A 22,870-nucleotide genomic window follows, 5' to 3' on the forward strand; every position below is an offset into this window, starting at 1 on the left:
GTACGGAGCGGAGCCGTGTGTGTACGAGGTGTACAGAGCGGAGCCGTGTGTGTACGAGGTGTACGTGTCAGAGCCACGTGTGTACGAGGTGTACGGAGCGGAGCCGCGTGTGTACGAGGTGTACGGAGCGGAGCCGCGTGTGTACGAGGTGTACGAAGCGGAGCCGCGTGTGTACGAGGTGTACGGAGCGGAGCCGCGTGTGTACGAGGTGTACAGAGCGGAGCCGTGTGTGTACGAGGTGTACGTGTCAGAGCCACGTGTGTACGAGGTGTACGGAGCGGAGCCGCGTGTGTACGAGGTGTACGGAGCGGAGCCGCGTGTGTACGAGGTGTACGAAGCGGAGCCGCGTGTGTACGAGGTGTACGGAGCGGAGCCGCGTGTGTATGAGGTGTACGGAGCGGAGCCGTGTGTGTATGAGGTGTACGGAGCGGAGCCGTGTGTGTATGAGGTGTACGGAGCGGAGCCGTGTGTGTATGAGGTGTACGGAGCGGAGCCGTGTGTGTACGAGGTGTACGGCTCAGTGCCACATGTGTACAAGGTGTACGGAGCGGAGCCGTGTGTGTACGAGGTGTACGGAGCGGAGCCGCGTGTGTACGAGGTGTACGGAGCGGAGCCGCGTGTGTACGAGGTGTACGGAGCGGAGCCGTGTGTGTACGAGGTGTAAGGAGCGGAGCCGCGTGTGTACGAGGTGTACGGAGCGGAGCCGCGTGTGTACGAGGTGTACGGAGCGGAGCCGCGTGTGTGTGCGAGGTGTACGGCGCAGAGGTAGGTTGTAGAGCCGTGTGTGTACAAGGTGTACGAAGCGGGGCTGTGTGTGTACGGAGCGGAGCCGCGTGTGTACAAGGTGTACGGAGCGGAGCCGCGTGTGTACAAGGTGTACGGAGCGGAGCCGTGTGTGTACGAGGTGTACGGAGCGGAGCCGTGTGTGTATGGGGTGTACGGAGTGGAGCCGTGTGTGTACGAGGTGTACGGAGTGGAGCCGTGTGTGTACGAGGTGTACGGAGCGGAGCCGTGTGTGTACGAGGTGTACGGAGCGGAGCCGTGTGTGTACGGGGTGTACGGAGCGGAGCCGTGTGTGTACGAGGTGTACGGAGCGGAGCCGTGTGTGTACGAGGTGTAAGGAGCGGAGCCGTGTGTGTATGAGGTGTACGGAGCGGAGCCGTGTGTGTACGGGGTGTACGGAGCGGAGCCGTGTGTGTACGAGGTGTACGGAGCGGAGCCGTGTGTGTATGAGGTGTACGGAGCGGAGCCGTGTGTGTACGAGGTGTACGGCGCAGAGCCACGTGTGTACAAGGTGTGCGGAGCGGAGCTGTGTGTTTTCGGAGCGGAGCTGCGTGTGTACGAGGTGTGCGGAGCGGAGCCGTGTGTGTACAAGGTGTGCGGAGCCGTGTGTGTGCGAGGTGTAGGAAGTAGAGCCGTGTGTGTATGAGGTGTACGGAGCGGGGCTGTGTGTGTACGGAGCGGAGCCGCGTGTGTACGAGGTGTACGGAGCGGAGCCACGTGTGTACGAGGTGTTTGGAGCTGGGCTGTGTGTGTACGGAGCGGAGCTGTGTGTGTACGGAGCGGAGCCGCGTGTTGTTTACGAGGTGTATGGTGCGGAGCCGTGTGTGTACAATGTGTACGGAGCGGAGCCGCGTGTATACAAGGTTTAAGGAGCGGAGCCGCGTGTATACCAGGTGTACGGAGTGGAGCCGTTCGTGTACGAGGTGTACGGAGCGGAGCCGCGTGTGTACGAGGTGTAAGGAGCGGAGCCGTGTGTGTATGAGGTGTACGGAGCGGAGCCGTGTGTGTACGGGGTGTACGGAGCGGAGCCGTGTGTGTACGAGGTGTACGGAGCGGAGCCGTGTGTGTACGAGGTGTAAGGAGCGGAGCCGTGTGTGTATGAGGTGTACGGAGCGGAGCCGTGTGTGTACGGGGTGTACGGAGCGGAGCCGTGTGTGTACGAGGTGTACGGAGCGGAGCCGTGTGTGTACGAGGTGTACGGAGCGGAGCCGTGTGTGTATGAGGTGTACGGAGCGGAGCCGTGTGTGTACGAGGTGTACGGAGCGGAGCCGTGTGTGTACGGGGTGTACGGAGCGGAGCCGTGTGTGTACGAGGTGTACGGAGCGGAGCCGTGTGTGTACGAGGTGTACGGAGCGGAGCCGTGTGTGTACGAGGTGTACGGAGCGGAGCCGTGTGTGTACGGGGTGTACGGAGCGGAGCCGTGTGTGTACGGGGTGTACGGAGCGGAGCCGTGTGTGTACGAGGTGTACGGAGCGGAGCCGTGTGTGTACGAGGTGTAAGGAGCGGAGCCGTGTGTGTATGAGGTGTACGGAGCGGAGCCGTGTGTGTACGGGGTGTACGGAGCGGAGCCGTGTGTGTACGAGGTGTACGGAGCGGAGCCGTGTGTGTATGAGGTGTACGGAGCGGAGCCGTGTGTGTACGAGGTGTACGGCGCAGAGCCACGTGTGTACAAGGTGTGCGGAGCGGAGCTGTGTGTTTTCGGAGCGGAGCTGCGTGTGTACGAGGTGTGCGGAGCGGAGCCGTGTGTGTACAAGGTGTGCGGAGCCGTGTGTGTGCGAGGTGTAGGAAGTAGAGCCGTGTGTGTATGAGGTGTACGGAGCGGGGCTGTGTGTGTACGGAGCGGAGCCGCGTGTGTACGAGGTGTACGGAGCGGAGCCACGTGTGTACGAGGTGTTTGGAGCTGGGCTGTGTGTGTACGGAGCGGAGCTGTGTGTGTACGGAGCGGAGCCGCGTGTTGTTTACGAGGTGTATGGTGCGGAGCCGTGTGTGTACAATGTGTACGGAGCGGAGCCGCGTGTATACAAGGTTTAAGGAGCGGAGCCGCGTGTATACCAGGTGTACGGAGTGGAGCCGTTCGTGTACGAGGTGTACGGAGCGGAGCCGCGTGTGTACGAGGTGTAAGGAGCGGAGCCGTGTGTGTATGAGGTGTACGGAGCGGAGCCGTGTGTGTACGGGGTGTACGGAGCGGAGCCGTGTGTGTACGAGGTGTACGGAGCGGAGCCGTGTGTGTACGAGGTGTAAGGAGCGGAGCCGTGTGTGTATGAGGTGTACGGAGCGGAGCCGTGTGTGTACGGGGTGTACGGAGCGGAGCCGTGTGTGTACGAGGTGTACGGAGCGGAGCCGTGTGTGTATGAGGTGTACGGAGCGGAGCCGTGTGTGTACGAGGTGTACGGCGCAGAGCCACGTGTGTACAAGGTGTGCGGAGCGGAGCTGTGTGTTTTCGGAGCGGAGCTGCGTGTGTACGAGGTGTGCGGAGCGGAGCCGTGTGTGTACAAGGTGTACGGAGCGGAGCCGTGTGTGTGCGAGGTGTAGGAAGTAGAGCCGTGTGTGTATGAGGTGTACGGAGCGGGGCTGTGTGTGTACGGAGCGGAGCCGCGTGTGTACGAGGTGTACGGAGCGGAGCCACGTGTGTACGAGGTGTTTGGAGCTGGGCTGTGTGTGTACGGAGCGGAGCTGTGTGTGTACGGAGCGGAGCCGCGTGTTGTTTACGAGGTGTATGGTGCGGAGCCGTGTGTGTACAATGTGTACGGAGCGGAGCCGCGTGTATACAAGGTTTAAGGAGCGGAGCCGCGTGTATACCAGGTGTACGGAGTGGAGCCGTTCGTGTACGAGGTGTACGGAGCGGAGCCGCGTGTGTACGAGGTGTACAAAGCGGAGCCGTGTGTGTACGAGGTGTGCGGAGCGGGGCTACGTGTGTACAAGGTGTACGGAGCGGGGCTGTGTGTACGGAGCGGAGCTGTGTGTGTACGGAGCAGAGCCACGTGTGTACGAGGTGTGCTGAGCCGTGTGTGTATGAGATGTACGGAGTGGAGCCACGTGTGTACAAGGTGTACGGAGCAGGGCTGTGTGTGTACAGAGTGGAGCTGTGTGTGTACGGAGCGGAGCTGTGTGTGTATGAGGTGTACGGAGCGGTGTGTGTACGGAGTGGAGCCGTGTGTGTACAGGGTGTACGGAGCGGAGCCATGTGTGTACGAGGTGTATGGAGCAGAGCCGTGTGTGTACGAGGTGCACGGAGCAGAGCCACGTGTGTTCGAGGTGTAACGAGCAGAGCCGCGTGTGTACGAGGTGTAACGAGCAGAGCCGCGTGTGTACGAGGTGTACCGAGCGGAGCCGTGTGTGTACTAGGTGTTCGGAGCAGAGCCATGTGTGTGCACAGGGTGTACGGAGCATCGCCGTATGTGTACGAGGTGTACGGAGCGGAGCCGTGTGTGTGTACTATGTGTACGGAGCAGAGTCATGTGTGTGTGTACTAAGAGTACGGAGCAGAGCCGTATGTGTGCACAGGGTGTAAAGAGCGGGGCAGCACGTGTGCAAGGTGAGGGGAGCAATGTGTGTATGAGGTGTACCGAGCGGAGCTGTATCTTTGCAAAGAGTAGAACCATATGTGTAGGATTGTGTATAGAGGAGGAGTCTTTGTGTTTGATAAGTTTATAGTGGAACTGTATGGACTGCAGATGTGCGTGTGTGTAATGTATGTCACTGGAGTTGGTGTGACTGGGGGTAACCACTATAGAACCACCTAGTCTCTCTGAAGTGAATACAGCCCCCAGTGTACATGTCTCACAAACAATCCCCCCAGACGGCCCCCACTAAGGTTTGGCTCAAGATCTCGCACCCTTAGGCTATGTTCACAAGTGGCGTTTTTTCGCGTTTTCGCGGTGGTTTTAACCGCGATTTTGCCGCGAAAACACGAAAAATAAGCATCCCATGCATTCCTATGGATTCTGCAATGCTGTGCTAATGCTGCGGTTTTTACTGCGGCGGAATCGCTTTGCGGTAAAAAACGCAGCATGCTCATTAGGAATGCATTGTTATGCTTACTTTCCGCATGTGGCTGTGCACACCATGCGAAAAGTAAGCAGAACATTTGTGGATGGTACCCACGGTCCGGAGGAATAGGAGACTGTCCTCCAGGCTCTGGGTACCATATTCCTGTAAAAAATACAATGAAAAATAAAAAATATTGTTATTCTTACCTTCCGGCGTCCCGCGCAGCCTTCCCGCCTCTCTCCACTCTCCCGGGCCCAGTAATCCTTTGCGAACGGGATCGGTCATTCATGCGACGTCATCGCAAATAACCGGGAGACATCGCGATCCCGCGCGAACGGACGTCATCGCGCTAATTCTCGCAAAGGATTACTGGGACCGGTAGCGTAGAGAGAGGCGGGAAGGCTGCGCAGGACGCCGGAAGGTAGGAATAACAATATATTTTTTACATCCCATCTTTTACTACTGATGCTGCATAGGCACCCTAGCCTCAATAGTAAAAAGTTGGTCACACTCGTCAAGCACTATGTTTGACGAGTGTGACCAACCTGTCAATCAGTTCTCCAAGCGATGCTACAGATCGCTTGGAAAACGCTAGCAATTCTGCAAGCTAATAACGCTTGCAAAATGCTAGTTTTTCTGCGGGAAAATCACGGGAATTTAAAATGCGATTTTCCCGCGGAATGGAATTCCAGAATTCTCGCAGTAATTTCCGCGAGAGTTCCGCTACATGTGAACGTAGCCTTACATGAGCTTCAGTGACTCCCTCACTTCTCCATACACAGTCACACGGATCAGTAAGAAAAAGGCAGACCTTATTACTTGTAGTTCGATGATGAACAGTCACAAGGATTAATTGCTGAGGAAAAAGGATCACAAATGAGAAACAAGAAAAAGTTACAAACACGTTTCTTAATATAAAAGGAAATAACCCAGAAACCTCACACTCACGTTTTGTGTACAGAACCCAGTGTCCGGGGGAAGCAGAGACCGGGACAAGGCTTCTATTCCACTGACCCCCAATAAATACCCAACATTCCAAGTGTAAGGCTGCATTTTCACTGAGAATTTGGTGAGTTTTTGATGTTGTAGATTTTCTTCACCTATTGGCTATATTATGTTAAATCCTCTTGCATTTTAGGTGCATTTTTTTGCAATTTTATTGAGATTTTGATGCTCCGATTTTCATATCTTTATTGAATGTAATTTTTTTAATTAAGCTGCTTTGTTTTTGATGCTTTCCGGTATTTGGCTTTAACAAAACTGTATTGATAGTGACTTGTGGAATACATGTAGTTTTTACCTGTGGATTTTCTGTATCCAATAAAATTCTATGAAGAAAATGCACATAAAACTCACAAGAAAAATTTACATGTTGTGAAATTCAAAAACGCACTACAGGTCACTTTGTGCAGCGTATGAAACTTCACAATGGGTATGAGAAACATATAAATCCCAAACATTTTGTTGGAACTGTAAGAAGCGATTTTTTGCACAGAGAAAATATGTAGCATCAAAAACTTACCATCGATACTTAACCACCCTAAACAAGTTTTTACAACCTGGTTCTTCATCCTACAGGCTGGGGTGAGGATTATGGCACTTTATAACTCTTGTTACATAATTAGTTATGGTTGGAGAAGACAAATGTACATCAAATTCAACCGATGGATGGGACAAGTTAGATGGAAGGGTTATTGGTACGACTACAATACATGATCTGATCTGCGTCAGAAGATCTTTCTCTCCTCATCCCAGTTGTTGATTCTTTGGACTAAACATTCAGAAAATGTCTTTCCCCGTGTGGACAATATTTAGTTATTTTTTTCTAAAAAAGCATTTAAGCCTTTTTTGAAACCATCAGTGGTTCCCATTGTGACCAGCTCGTGAGGTGGGCTATTGCTCAGATTACGGGCTCATACCCATTTGCGAGAAAAAAAAGGTCCGATTTCCGGACCGAAAAAACGGACGCGTGCAATGCAAGTGTAATGCGATTTTCCTGCGATTTTTCAACGGAACATCCGTATGAAATGCGTATGCCATCCATATGCAATGCGATTTTAACATACGCTTTTACATACAGCAGTTCTCTGTGTAAAAACTCATGTTAAAATAGCATTGTATAAAAAAATGTACACATCGTTTAAAAATCAAATAAACCTCTCTCTCTCTATATATATATATTAGCTATGAACCCGTTCTACGCCTGGATGGCGGGCATTTTTATTACTATATGGTCTCCCATCCTGGTATGTGCTGTCCCCCTCATCCCTATCCTGGTATGCATGGTACCCTCACCCCTCCCCCATTCCTGGTAAGCATGGCACCCTATTCCTCATCCTGGTATGCATGGTCCCCTCACCCACCAATCCTGGTATGCATGGTACCCCCTTATCCCTATCCTGGTATGTATGATCCCCTCACCCCCTATCCTGGTATGCATGGCCCCCTCACCCCCCAATCCTGGTATGCATGATCATCTCACCCCCCTATCCTGGTATGCATGGTCCTCTCACCCCCCCATCCTGGTATGCATGGTCTTCTCACCCCCCTATCCTGGTATGCATGGTCCTCTCACCTCCCCTCCATCTTGGTATGCATGGTCCTCTCACCCCCCGTATCTTGGTATGCATGCAACCCCTCACCCCCCAATCCTGGTATGCATGATCCCCTCACCCCCAATCCTGGTATACATGGTCCCCTCACCCCCCTTTTGTGGAATGCATTGTCCCCTCACCCCCCCTTTCGTGGTATGCATGGTCCCCTCACCCCCCTTTCGTGGTAGGCATGGTCCCCTCACTCCTCTTTCGTGGTATGCATGGTCCCCTCACCCCCCTTTCATGATATGCATGGTCCCCTCACTCCTCTTTCGTGGTATGCATGGTCCTCTCACCCTCCTTTCGTGGTAAGCATGGTCCCCTCACTCCCCTTTCATGGTATGCATGGTCCCCTCACCCCCCTTTTGTGGTATGCATGGTCCCCTCACCCCCCTTTTGTGGTATGCATGGTCCCCTCACCCCCCTTTCGTGGTATGCATGGTCCCCTCACCCTCCTTTCATGGTATTTATGGTCCACTCACTCCCCTTTCCTTGTATGCATGGTCCCCTCTCCCCCTTTCCTGGTATGCATGGTCCCCTCACCCCCTTATCCTGATATGTATGGTCCCCCCTCACCTCTATTATACTACATACATACAAAAAAAAATTATACTCACCCTTCTTTCCTGTGCTCCAGCGCTGTCACGTTCTGCTGGAGGGCTGGAGGCCGGTGGAGGAGTGTGGCGCCGGAGTCCGTGCATGCCCATAGCGCTGTCCGGCGCCATATTGTTGAAGACACACTGCAAATGTGTCTTCAGTAAAATGGCGCCGGATAGCGCTCTGCGCATGCGCGATTCCGGCCGCACTCCTGCCCCGCTCTCTGGCCGAAGAGAAGCGCCGTAGCAACTCTCCTCCCGGGCAGGTAAGTATGGCGCCTGAGATCGCGGTATGCAGTGTGTACGCGTACCGCCATCTCCGACACCATACACACTACTCACCGCTGGATGCCTCATTCTGTCTGGAGCCAGACTGCGCAGGCGCGTAGCGCTTGCGCAGTCTATAAAGGCTTCAGACAGAGTGACGCTTAGAGCGTTATATTATATATATATATATATATACACACACACACTACCTTTTAAAAGTTTAGGGTCACACAGAAATTTCCTTATTTTTGAAAGAAAAGCACAGTTTTTTCCAATGAAGCTAACATTAACGAATTCACAAATACACTGTATACATTGTTATTGTGGTAAATGACTATTCTAGCTGCAAACGTCTGGTTTGTAATGCAATATCTTCATAGGTGTATAGAGGCTCATTTCCAACAACCATTACTCCAGTGTTCTTATGGTACTTTGCATTTGATAACTGTGTAAGAAGGCTAATGGATGGTTAGAATACCCTTGAAAACCCTTGTGCAAGTATGTTAGCACAGCTGAAAACATTTTGGCTGATTAGAGAAGCTATGAACCTGACCTACCTTTGAGCTAGTTGAGAATCTGGAGCATTACACTTGTTGTTTCCCGTTAAACTCTCAAAATGGCCAGAAAAAGACAACTTTCATGTGAAACTCGACAGTCTATTTTTGTTCTTAGAAATGAAGGCTATTCCATGTGAGAAATTGCCAAGAAACTGAAGATTTCCTACAACGGTGTGTACTACTCCCTTCAGAGAGCACAAACAGGCTCTAACCAGAGTAGAAAGAGAAGTGGGAGGCCTCGCTGTACAACTGAGTAACAAGAGAAGTACATTAGAGTCTGCAGTTTGAGAAATCGATGCCTCACAGGTCCTCAACTGGCAGCTTCATTAAATAGTACACGCAAAACGCCAGTGTCAACGTCTACAGTGAAGAGGCGACTCCGGGATGCTGGCCTTCAGGGCAGAGTGGCAAAGAAAAAGCCATATCTGAGACTGGCTAATAAAAGGAAAAGATTAATATGGGCAAAAGAACACAGACATTGGACAGAGGAAGATTTGAAAAAAGTGTTATGGACAGACGAATCCAAGTTTGAGGTGTTTGGATCACACAGAAGAACATTTGTAAGATGCAGAACAACTGAAAAGATGCTGGAAGAGTGCCTGACGCCATCTGTAAAGCATGGTGGAGGTGATGTGATGGTTTGGGGTTGCTTTGGTGCTGGTAAAGTGGGGGATTTGTACAAGGTAAAAGGGATTTTGCATAACGAAGGCTATCACTCCATTTGCAACGCCATACCATACCCTGTGGACAGCGCTCTATTGGAGAAAATTTCATCCTACAACAGGACAATGACCCAAAGCACACCTCCAAATTATGCAAGAACTATTTAGAGAAGAAGCAGGCAGCTGGTATTCTATCTGTAAAGGAGTGTCCAGCGCAGTCACCAGATCTCAACCCCATTGAGCTGTTGTGGGAGCAGCTTGACCGTATGGCACGCAAAAAGTGCCCATCAAGCCAAACCAACTTGTGGGAGGGGCATCTGGAAGCATGGGGTGAAATTTATCCAGATTACCTCAGCAAATTAACTGCTAGAATGTCAAAGGTCTGCAATGCTGTAATTGCTGCAAAGGGAGCATTCTTTGATGAAAGCAAAGTTTGAAGGAGAACATTTTTATTTCAAATAAAAATCTTTTTTTCGAACCTTGTCAATGTCTGGACTAGATTTTAAATTCATTTGGCAACTCATTTGATTAATAAAAGTATGTTTTTTCATGGAAAACTCAAAATTGTCTGGGTGTCCCCAAACTTTTGAACGGTAGTGTGTGTATGTATATATATATATATATATATATATATATATATATATATATATATATATATATACAGTTGTGGCCAAAAGTACTGACACCCCTGCAATTCTGTCAGATAATAGTCAGTTTCTTCCTGAAAATGATTGCAAACACAAATTCTTCGGTATTATTATCTTCATTTAATTTGTCTTAAATGAAAAAACACAAAAGAGAATGAAGCAAAAAGCAAAACATTGATCATTTCACACAAAACTCCAAAAATGGGCCAGACAAAAGTATTGGCACCCTCAGCCTAATACTTGGTTGCACAACCTTTAGCCAAAATAACTGCGACCAACCACTTCCGGTAACCATCAATGAGTTTCTTACAATGCCCTGCTGCAATTTTAGACCATTCTTCTTTGGCAAACTGCTCCAGGTCCCTGATATTAGAAGGGTGCCTTCTCCAAACATCCATTTTTAGATCTCTCCACAGGTGTTCTATGGGATTCAGGTCTGGACTCCTTGCTGGCCACCTTAGAAGTCTCCAGTGCTTTCTCTCAAACCATTTTCTAGTGCTTTTTGAAGTGTGTTTTGGGTCATTGTCCTGCTGGAAGACCCATGACCTCTGAGGGAGACCCAGCTTTCTCACACTGGGCCCTACATTATGCTGCAAAATTTGTTGGTAGTCTTCTGACTTCATAATACCATGCACACGGTCAAGCAGTCCAGTGCCAGAGGCAGCAAAGCAACCCCAAAACATCAGGGAACCTCCGCCATGTTTGACTGTAGGGACCGTGTTCTTTTCTTTGAATGCCTCTTTTTTTCTCCTTTAAACTCTATGTTGATGCCTTTGCCCAAAAAGCTCTACTTTTGTCTCATCTGACCAGAGAACATTCTTCCAAAACGTTTTAGGTTTTTTCAGGTAAGTTTTGGCAAACTCCAGCCTGGCTTTTTTATGTCTCGGGGTAAGAAGTGGGGTCTTCCTGGGTCTCCTACCATACAGTCCCTTTTCATTCAGACACCGACGTTACCGCCGATAAGAACCACCGCATCAGTGTTTTCCACACTGTCACACAGATGACAGTATGGGAAACACTATAGAAAGCCGTTAAAATGCAAAACAAAAACTCAGCAAATCCGCAAACATTTTTATACCTGCATTTTTGCTGCGCATTTGACTGACTCAATTGAAATCAATGGGTGCAGAAACGCAAAAAGAGTTGACATGCTGCAGATAAAACACACTGCAAACATGCACGGAAATTTACTGATCATGTGCACAACACTTCAGGATTGTCATTGAATAAGCTTGCAGGTTTCCACAGCGTTTTTGGCGCATCAAAAACGTGCTGTGTGCCCATAACCTGAGACCCACCCCAGGTTTATACAGTAGAAAATAGAGAAACATTGTTTCTACTAATTCAACCTTACCTGGTGTAAAGTGGAGGAGTCAATATCACTAATTTTAATGCACTGGGGTAGAATAGGGAAATAATAAATCTATTGTCAGTGTTTCTCTGCACCTTGTGCTATATTTACATATAGATCACAGCACGGACTTTAATGAGAACTCTGCAGCGCACATATACACACACAACACTGCACATTTAAAAGCACACTCAGCTCTGCTACGTATGCACATCTACTAACACACAGCTCTGTCACATATACACATTTACATACACACAGCTCTGCTATTAATGCATATTTACATACAGTCATAGATATAATTGTAAAATCTATAATGTTCTCATATTAACATTAGATAAAATGGAGCAAAATGTAGCTCCATGACCTCCACATAACCCATATCTTCAGCTGAGACCCTCTATGTCCTCTTCCTGCAAACTGGTAATTAAAGTTGGTCATTGAATGGATCACAGACAGGAATTCCAATCCCAGCTTGTAGAACAATAGGGGAGGTGACAGATTTATGGCCGGCAGAGACAACTCATCACCTTTATCCTCACTTTGATACAGGAAAGATGTATATCTTTGTACCGTGTTAGCCAGTAGATATAAAAATATTCATAATTGAGAGTCCTCAGTGGTTGATACCTTTTAATGGCTAACTGAAAAGATGGTAACACATTGCAAGCTTTCGAGACTACTCAGGTCTCTTCATCAGGCATTGACTAGTACAACATCTGAAGAATCACATATATATGCACAACACAGCACAGAAAAAATGCAATAGATAAGACAAGTGACGTGAAGCAGAATTATGATTATGGGATAGGAAGAAACATAAATATTGGACCAGTTCATAGATAAGGAGTCTGTATGTTTTATTGTCCTCTGATTGGGGTCTCCTAATGTGTTGTGATGCCCCCACAAGGTCTTAGGAGCAAATGCCTTAATTGATGTAAAAAGACATAAATCCATGCGACACATTCATTCCAGCACTGAAAGTGTCAAAGGTCTTCATAAATTTATACTCCCTTTTGTATGCCTGATCACGACAACACCATGGATATGAAATTACTGGTATTGAAAAGTAACTTCACATCTCAGAGAGATAGGAGGGTCTGGGAGTATAAATTTATGACGACCTTTGACACTCTCAGTGCTGGAATGAATGTGTCGCATGGATTTATGTCTTTTTACATCAATTAAGGAATTTGCTCCTAAAACCGTGTGAGGGCATCGCAACACATTAGGAGACCCCAATCAGAGGACAATAAAACATCCAGACTCCTTATCTATGAACTGGAGCAATATTTATGTTTCTCCCTCTCCCATAATCATAATTCTGCTTCACGTCACTTGTCTCATCTATTGCATTTTTTCTGTGCTGTATTGTGCATAAATATGTGACTCTTCAGATTTTGTATTAGTCTATGCCTGATGAAGAGACCTGAGTAGTCTCGAAAGCTTGCAATGTGTTACCATCTTTTCAGTTAGCCATTTAAAGGTGTCTCGGGGTAAGAAGTGGGGTCTTCTACCATACAGTCCCTTTTCATTCAGATGCCGACGGATAGTACGGGTTGACACTGTTGTACCCTCGGACTGCAGGGCAGCTTGAACTTGTTTGAATGTTAGTTGAGGTTGTTTATCCAACATCCGCACAATCTTGCGTTGAAATCTCTTGTCAATTTTTCTTTTCCGTCCACATCTAGGGAGGTTAGCCACAGTGCCATGGGCTTTAAACTTCTTGATGACACTGCGCACGGTAGACACAGGAACATTCAGGTCTTTGGAGATGGACTTGTAGCCTTGAGATTGCTCATGCTTCCTCTCAATTTGGTTTCTCAAGTCCTCAGACAGGTCTTTGGACTTCTTTCTTTTCTCCATGCTCAATGTGGTACACACAAGGACACAGGACAGAGGTTGAGTCAACTTTAATCCAACACTTGTTAGGTGCCACAGGTAAGTTACAGGTGCTGTTAATTACACAAATTAGAGAAGCATCACATGATTTTTCGAACAGTGCCAATACTTTTGTCCACCCTCTTTTTTATGTTTGGTGTGGAATTATATCCAATTTGGCTTTAGGACAATTCTTTTTGTGTTTTTTCATTTAAGACAAATTAAATGAAGATAATAATACCAAAGAATTTGTGTTTGCAATCATTTTCAGGAAGAAACCGAGCATTATCTGACAGAATTGCAGGGGTGTCAATACTTTTGGCCACAACTGTATTACTCCATACAGTATAATGATCCCTCAAAGTGTTCCATACAGTATAGTGGGCTACATATATTGCTCAATACAGTATAATGGACCCCATATTTTGCTTCATACAGTATAATGGGCCCCATAAATTACTCCATATATTATATTGGGCCCCAAAAAGTGTTACATATAGTATAATGGCCACACACAGCGCTTCATACAGTATAATGAGCCCCATATATTGCTCCATACAGTATAATGGCCCCACATATTGCTCCATACAGTATAATGTGCCCCACGTAGTGTGCCATACAATATAATTGGCCCCATATATTGCTCCGCACAGTATAATGGCCCCACATAATGCTACATACAGTAAAATGGGCCATATATATTGCTACATACAGAATAATGGGCCCCATATATTGCTACATACAGTATAATGGGCTGCATAAATTGCTCCATGCAGTATAATGGCCCCTCAGTGCTTCATACAGTATAATAGCCCCATATATTGCACCTTGCAGTTTAATGGGCTCCATATAATGCTCCATTCATAAAAAAATAATAATGAAATATTCATCTCTACCAGTTCCCAGTTCTTTGGTCTCCTCGGTGTCTACTGATTCTCTGACAGAGGGTGCGCTGTAGTGATGTCATTGCGCTCTCTGCACTGAGATATCACAGTTCTGCAAAGATGAGTGTGCCAAAATTTCTCAAGAGCCACGTGAAAGACTCTTTGACAGTTATCGCAAAACATTGATTGCAGTTGTTGCTGCTAAGGGTGGCCCAAGCAGTTATTAGGTGGGCATTCACTTTTTTCACCTACGGCCCCATAGGTTTAGCTTTCTTCTTCGCTTAACGTCCAATGACGGACACAGTCCGGCATCAGACATCTCCCCTGCTTTGATGAGGGCTCCGGCACTGAGCCCGCATCAAAGCCAGGACATATCAGCTGTTATGAACAGATGACATGTGCCTGCAATAGGCGCGAGCGGAATCGCCGTCCGCCCGCGCCTATTAACTAGTTAAATCCCGCTGTCAAAGCTGACAGCGGGCATTTAAATAGCATGCCCGCTGGGCCGGAAATGACGTCATCGCCGACCCCCGTCATGTGATCGGTGGTCGGCGTCATGTTGCCTGGACAACCAGAGGTCTCTATGAGACCTCTATGGTTGTTCCAGGCATATGGCTTTCAGCGCCACCCGGTGGTCGGCGCTGAAAGCACAGCAGTAAATCTGCTAAATATGGGCAATCTGCTCATCGCCCATATGTAGCAGAGCCAATCGGGTTGCGCATGCTTCTAGCCTCCTATGGAGGCTATTGAAGCATGCCAAAAGTAAAAAAAAAAAATGTTTAAAAATAAAAAAAACCTAAAAGTTCAAATCACCCCCCTTTCGCCCCAATCAAAATAAAACAGTAAAAAAAAATCACACATACATATATTAGGTATCGCCGCGTTCAGAATTGCCCGATCTATCAATAAAAAAAAGCATTAACCCGATCGCTAAACGGCGTAGCGAGAAAAAAATTCAAAACGCCAGAATTACGTTTTTTTGGTCGCCAAAACATTGCATTAAAATGCAATAACGGGCGATCAAAAGAATGTATCTGCACAAAAGTGGTATCATTAAAAATGTCTGCCCGGCACAGAAAAAATAAGCCCTCAGCCGACCCCAGATCATGAAAAATGGAGACGCTACGGGTCTCGGAAAATTGCGCAATTTTTTTTTTTTTTTTTAGCAAACTTTGGAATTCTTTTCACCACTTAGATAAAAGAGGACATAGACATGTTTAGTGTGTACGATCTGTAATGACCTGGAAAATCATAATGGCAGGTCAGATTTAGCATCTAGTGAACCTAGCAAAAAAGCCAAGCAAAAAACAATTGTGGGATTGCACTTTTTTTTGGCAATTTCACCGCACTTGGAATTTTTTTCCCGTTTTCGAGTACACAACATGGTAAAACCAATGGTGTCATTTAAAAGTACAACTCGTCCCGCAAAAAATAAGCCCTCCCATGGCCATATAGACGGGAAAATAAAAAAGTTATGGCTCTGGAAAGAAGGGGAGAGAAAAATGAAAATGCAAAACCAAAAATACCCCTGGTCGTTAAGGGGTTAATAATACTTTCATTTAAAAACAGGATTTTGTATTTACTTGTGTTATCTTTGTCTAATATTTAAATTTGTTTTGTGATCTGAAACATTTACAGTGGGGAAAAAAAGTATTTAGTCAGTCAGCAATAGTGCAAGTTACACCACTTAAAAAGATGAGAGGCGTCTGTAATTTACATCATAGGTAGACCTCAACTATGGGAGACAAACCGAGAAAAAAAAATCCAAAAAATCACATTGTCTGTTTTTTTTTCATTTTATTTGCATATTATGGTGGAAAATAAGTATTTGGTCAGAAACAAGCAATCAAGATTTCTGGCTCTCACAGACCTGTAACTTCTTCTTTAAGAGTCTCCTCTTTCCTCCACTCATTACCTGTAGTAATGGCACCTGTTTAAACTTGTTATCAGTATAAAAAGACACCTGTGCACACCCTCAAACAGTCTGACTCCAAACTCCACTATGGTGAAGACCAAAGAGCTGTCAAAGGACACCAGAAACAAAATTGTAGCCCTGCACCAGGCTGGGAAGACTGAATCTGCAATAGCCAACCAGCTTGGAGTGAAGAAATCAACTGTGGGAGCAATAATTAGAAAATGGAAGACATACAAGACCACTGATAATCTCCCTCGATCTGGTGCTCCACGCAAAATCCCACCCCGTGGGGTCAGAATGATCACAAGAACGGTGAGCAAAAATCCCAGAACCACGCGGGGGGACCTAGTGAATGAACTGCAGAGAGCTGGGACCAATGTAACAAGGCCTACAATAAGTAACACACTACGCCACCATGGACTCAGATCCTGCAGTGCCAGACGTGTCCCACTGCTTAAGCCTGTACATGTCCGGGCCCGTCTGAAGTTTGCTAGAGAGCATTTGGATGATCCAGAGGAGTTTTGGGAGAATGTCCTATGGTCTGATGAAACCAAACTGGAACTGTTTGGTAGAAACACAACTTGTCGTGTTTGGAGGAAAAAGAATACTGAGTTGCATCCATCAAACACCATACCTACTGTAAAGCATGGTGGTGGAAACATCATGCTTTGGGGCTGTTTCTCTGCAAAGGGGCCAGGACGACTGATCCGGGTACATGAAAGAATGAATGGGGCCATGTATCGTGAGATTTTGAGTGCAAACCTCCTTCCATCAGCAAGGGCATTGATGATGAAACATGGCTGGGTCTTTCAACATGACAATGATCCAAAGCACACCGCCAGGGCAACGACGGAGTGGCTTCGTAAGAAGCATTTTCAAGGTCCTGGAGTGGCCTAGCCAGTCTCCAGATCTCAACCCTATAGAAAACCTTTGGAGGGAGTTGAAAGTCCGTGTTGCCAAGCGAAAAGCCAAAAACATCACTGCTCTAGAGGAGATCTGCATGGAGGAATGGGCCAACATACCAACAACAGTGTGTGGCAACCTTGTGAAGACTTACAGAAAATGTTTGACCTCTGTCATTGCCAACAAAGGATATATCACAAAGTATTGAGATGAAACTTTGTTTCTGACCAAATACTTATTTTCCACCATAATATGCAAATAAAATGAAAAAAAAACCAGACAATGTGATTTTCTGGATTTTTTTTTCTCAGTTTGTCTCCCATAGTTGAGGTCTACCTATGATGTAAATTACAGACGCCTCTCATCTTTTTAAGTGGTGGAACTTGCACTATTGCTGACTGACTAAATACTTTTTTTCCCCACTGTAAGTGTCACAAACATGCAAAGGAATAGGAAATCAGGATGGGGGCAAACACTTCTTCACATATCTGTATAAGCAAGACTTTTTCTTATTAAAAGTGCATATCATTGTCGAAAAAATACTGTAAGTTCTAAAGTAATGTCTCTTTCTCGTTTAATTATACGACTGTCTGTTATATGATCTTTTTTACAATTTGTCAATAAAATATATTTCTTCCAGTGTGAATTATTTTGATAGTCAACAAAATATGAATTCATTTTCACATTCTAGGTATGATAATGGCTTCTTCAAGTGTGCGGTTTTTGATGTTTAAGAAGGTGCCATTTTCAGTTAAATCATTTCCAACATTCTGATCAAGAAAAAGGCTATTCCCCTTTGTGAATTTTCTGGTGACTAACAAGAACCGATATCTGTACAAAACATTTTCCACATTCTGAAGTTGATTATAGCTTCTCCACTGTGTGAATTCTCTGGTGTGTAACAAGAAATGATTTATTTGTAAAACCTTTCCCACATTCTGAGCATGAATATGGCTTCTCCCCTGTGTGACTTCTGTGGTGTCTAACAAAGTTTGATTTCTGGTTAAAAGATTTTCCACATTCTGAACATGAAAAAGGCTTCTCCCCAGTGTGAGTTCTCTGGTGTGTAACAAGATGTGATTTATGTGCAAAACATTTTTCACATTCTGAACATGAAAAAGGCTTCTCCCCTGTGTGAGTTCTCTGGTGTGTAACAAGATGTGATTTCTTGTTAAAACATTTTCCACATTCTGAACATAAATATGGCTTCTCCCCTGTGTGAGTTCTCTGGTGACTAACTAGAACCGATTTCCAGGTAAAACATTTCCCACATTCTAAACATGAAAAAGGCTTCTCCACTCCACAAGTTCTCTGTTGTGTAACAAGATGTGATTTCTCGTTAAAACATTTTCCACATTCTGAACATGAATGTGGCTTCTCCCCAGTATGAATTTTCTCATGTCTAACAAGAAATGATTTCTGGTTAAAATTATTTTCACACAATGAATCAGAAGATAGGGCCTGTTTCAAAGGAGATGACAAATCTTTGTTGTGAGGATAGGATGGTATATCTGGAGTAATGGCATTCATTTCAATTTCAAGGTCGTCTGGTTTAAAAATTGAAGCTGTCAGTTGTTCCCCTGATCTCCTGTTACCGTCATCTGCAAAGAATAAAACCAATTATTATTTTTGAATAAAATATTGTTGCAATGTATATTTTTGAACATTTCAACTCAATATATCCATGGAATGAGAAGATATTTAGTAAAATGATACTAATAAAAACTTTTACTCGTTCCAGTAAAAAAACAAGCCCCCACTCAGGTGTCAAAATAGTCACTACTCCTATAGATTAATTCACTTATGTTTATTATTTCTAAAATGGAATCACTTCATGGGGGTTTTCTGCCATTGTGCAACATAAGGGCTTCTGCAAATGGTGTGTCACATCTCCTCTGGGATTTACCACCATCATTTATTCTGCAGGTGGCGCTGTTGATGGAAGAGACATTGTAACCAGAAGGGTGGCTAGGACTAGTACTATCATTCTGCCAGGCAGTATGGATGTGTGTGCTAATCAGCTGGAATAATCAGCTAACTGCTTCAGGTCATTGGAAACACACCCTAGCAGGGCCGGACTGGCCATCTGGCAAATGCCAGAAGGATTCTGTCTGGTCATGGGCTGCCTTGTCTGCTACGTTGTTAACAGAATCGGTGTTCTCAAGACACCCATACTGCTAAGAGTTGTGATGAAGCACAAAGTCGCTGACTCCGACACCCCAGCAGGCCACGGGTATCATTTGAAATATTGGTCTTGTAGTAAATCTTGCTTTCCTCCATCCAGGGTAATATTAGTAATATATCCCCATCTGGTTCATGGGTCTGTGTGATTTCAAATGCTAGGACTGAATTTCAGCCCCTGTCCGTACCTGCACCCTAGTAAAGCTCGAAGCACATTGCCGGAAGCTGCCAGATACAGCCTTGTTCTTCTTAGGTTCAGTCCTGTCTAGTTGATCCTATTGTGATTCTGGTCCGTTTACTGGCTACTCTTGTGTCTTTTGTATTTTCTCTAACCTCCTGGTTCCATCTACACCTTAATGTAATTTCAAAAGTGATTTCTTACCCCCCCAAAAAAGATTTTTAAAATGTAACTAAACATATAAAACTTGTTGCTAAATCTGTAATCCTTGTATCATCCGAAAACAAAATAAAAGAATGTTGAAAAAATAAAACGGCATGTTGAAAAAATGCTGCCGACCTAAAGTAGAAATATGGTTAATTATTAACTATTTTTTCTGCTATCACTATCTGATTAAGGAGCAAATCTCATGGGACAATATATTCTGTCAGATGAGTTTCTTGAAAAAATATTATACATTTAAAGAGAACTTTTTACAATAGGGCAGAATTCAGGTGTTTTAGATGTCGAGAATTTGGCAGAGGAAATGGAGACTTTTTTTTTAAAGACTACCAGGGATTTTCAGACTCTCGTAAATGAGGCAGGCCAATCCCACCCCAATCACACGGATCATACAGAAAGGAGACATAGGATAAAAGAAGAGAGATCTCTAACACTAAATGGAAGTTGCACTCATTTATGAGTTTTGACCAGAAAAGTAAAGAAGGTATTAGTGCTCCCCATTTCTGGAGAGATTGTGCAGTATTCCATGAAACCAGGGCTCGAGCCATGCCAACACATCCCCTGCAAATGTGAATAAATGTATATTACAACCATGCACAGCTTAGAGACAGATCATGGCATAGGTGTAATGTTTTATGTGTAGTTAATTGCAATCCTAAGTGAAGATAGTCAATTTTAAAAGAAACTGAAAAGTCAGGGCAAAGGGAAAATCTGTTGTTATTATACAGACATTCTCACTTGGCCCTCACTGCACATTTAATGTTGTTGATCATAAAAGTGAAGTTGGCCAGAAAGACTGGACTTGGTCTTGTAGGGACCATATGAGCAGAACAGAAAGGAGAGAAAGGAGAGAAGGTAGATTCATCCAATAAGATATCAGGATTCTAGAAATGTAACAACATCATTACCCTCCGCTTCCTCTTAGAGGCCTACCATTATATTAATTGTTTTCTTGTGATATTCTACGTACACTGTATTTTGGCTTTCTAGTTTAAAAATCTGGGCAGATAAGAGTCAGCATCTTTTAACGTCAAGGGGTAGGTGGATCCTCAAGGTTGTAAGTTTTATAGAAGGTTTTCAATGCCCAAAATAATTTAAACAGTTTTGGGGGGAGGCAAAATGGTGATCACATGATTGTGATATGTCCGGACTTCACCACCGCCACGGCCGGTGACTGGGAAGAATCAGTGACTTCTCTGCATTTAGTGGTTACTACTCACCTGGGTAGTCATATGTAAGAATCTCCTCTTTACACCACTCATCACTCCTCACATATGTCTCTGTAGTATTAATATGGGTCAGATCTTCACCCTGAAACAAATATATAATACTGGTGGATAAAACAAGACAGCGCACAAGACCTTCTCCCCTCTGATGCGTAGACAGCTGTGATCTCATGACACCTTCTCTCCATCTACCTGATGATCCTGAGGAATAATGGGATCTTCTTGTTTACAGTCCTGTGGAAGAAGAGGACGAGGACATCGCTCTGGTGTTGTCCTCTTATTGGATAGAGCTGGAGGAAACACATACAGGGAATTAATTCATTCTTTACATACAGATAATTATAGGTCATGTGTATTTAGTCCTGTCTATTACCTGGTGATGTGAGGGGCTGGGGAACCTCCATCATGACGTCCTTGTACAGATCTCTGTGACCTTCTAAATACTCCCACTCCTCCATGGAGAAATATACGGCGACACCCTGACACCTTATAGGAACCTGACACATACAAAGATACCGTCATCCCCCGATCCCTTCATAGCGTTACTGTATAATGTCCCAGCAGTGTCACCTCTCCAGTCAGCAGCTCAATCATCTTATAAGCGAGTTCTAGGACCTTCTGGTCAATGATGTCTTCATTCATCACGGTGCAAGGTGTGGGCCCTGTGACTGGACTCTGGGGTCTTCTCCATCCCTCAGACACAGGGGCCTGACAGCGCTCACTAGAGGTCTTCTTCACTACTGTGTAATCCTGGTTATGGAGAGACACATTAATAAATCTCACTACAGACATTTCCAGAGTCCTCACCTCTCCAGTTCTGTCCATCTGTTATTCCCATAGATAAGAATGATGTAATGTGACATCTTCAGAATCTCTCACCTCTCCAGTAATCCGGAAGAGGATCTCTAGGGTGAGATGTAATATTCTCTCCCCCATCTTGTTCTTGTCCATATCCAACCTTGAGGATAAATCAGAAAAAATATCTTAATATAGAAGATCTCTACTTAGAGGATCTATTATTTTAGGAATCTGAACGGGAATAATAATAATCGCTATTTTATATAAATATAAACATATTCTACAGCGCTTTACAGTTTAACAGTTCATACACAACAGTCATAAGTAACAACATTAAAGATAATACAATAATTAAAGCCAAATTAGACGACCCTGCTCATGAGAGCTTACAAACTACGATGAGGTGGGGGGGAGACACAAAGTATAGGTGCATATTTACACTGATGTTCCAGCCATCTTGAGGGAGTGGGGGATAGATAAAGGCTGCATGAGCTGGTTACCAGCAAGTATTTGTGGTGCTGTTGGTTGCGGTGGAATTTGATGGAGGGTTATTCTCAAATATTGAATTACCTACACACACAGACTAAGGCTACTTTCACACATCTGTCTTTTGCAATCCGGCACGATGCGGCGAAATTTGTAAAAACTGGATCTGGCACCGGATCCGTTTTTCCCCATTGACGTTCTTTATCGCCGCATTGTGCCGGATGGGCATGCGGCGCTTCCGGTTTTTGCCGGATATGGTCAAACTTCGCCGTCCGACTGTGACGAACAGCCCACTGCCGTTCGTCCGCTTACGGAGGCGACTAACGGGGGTCCCGCTGCCACCAAAACGCGACGGACAGCGGACCGTGTCACCACTGTCACAGTCCCACCACTGACACGGGCGTATCAGCGGACGGAGGGACGAGACACACTGCCGGCACACGACTATCACAGGCACCGTTGGGGCTTATCTTAGTTATCCCACCACTGGCACCATGTGACCAAAAATATCCAGCAAGCTAATCTCGCTCTACAATTTGCCGCAGGGGGAGTTTAATTTGGATGCCCCACCACTGCTATCAATCTTCCAAGTACTGCGGGGATTTATGTATATCCCACTTTCTCAGTTCCACTTTGGAACTCGCAGCTCTCCGGCTCCCCCCTTACCCTCAGGTCAGTCAGGGAACTGCACCTAGGATAATTGGTCGCCGGACGGGCTGCCTGTTGTGAACCGGCAATTAGGCTTCTGC

General features: G+C 45.9%; 1 protein-coding gene across 1 annotated transcript in view; it reads right to left on the reverse strand.

Moving 5' to 3' along the window:
* Nucleotides 1-17,587: 17,587 nt before the first annotated feature.
* The window catches only part of LOC141052959 (uncharacterized), a 105,276-nt gene continuing 99,993 nt past the window's right edge, over nucleotides 17,588-22,870 (reverse strand). Inside the window, exon 9 of the mRNA XM_073550296.1 lies at nucleotides 17,588-18,432. Within this exon, the coding sequence (XP_073406397.1) occupies nucleotides 17,895-18,432 (538 nt within the window). The 3' untranslated portion in view covers nucleotides 17,588-17,894. The remainder of the gene's footprint in view (nucleotides 18,433-22,870) is intronic.

This window comes from Dendrobates tinctorius, unplaced genomic scaffold, assembly GCF_039654945.1.
Source record: "Dendrobates tinctorius isolate UK_male_01 unplaced genomic scaffold, ASM3965494v1 ptg000164l, whole genome shotgun sequence".
NCBI lineage: Eukaryota > Metazoa > Chordata > Amphibia > Anura > Dendrobatidae > Dendrobates > Dendrobates tinctorius.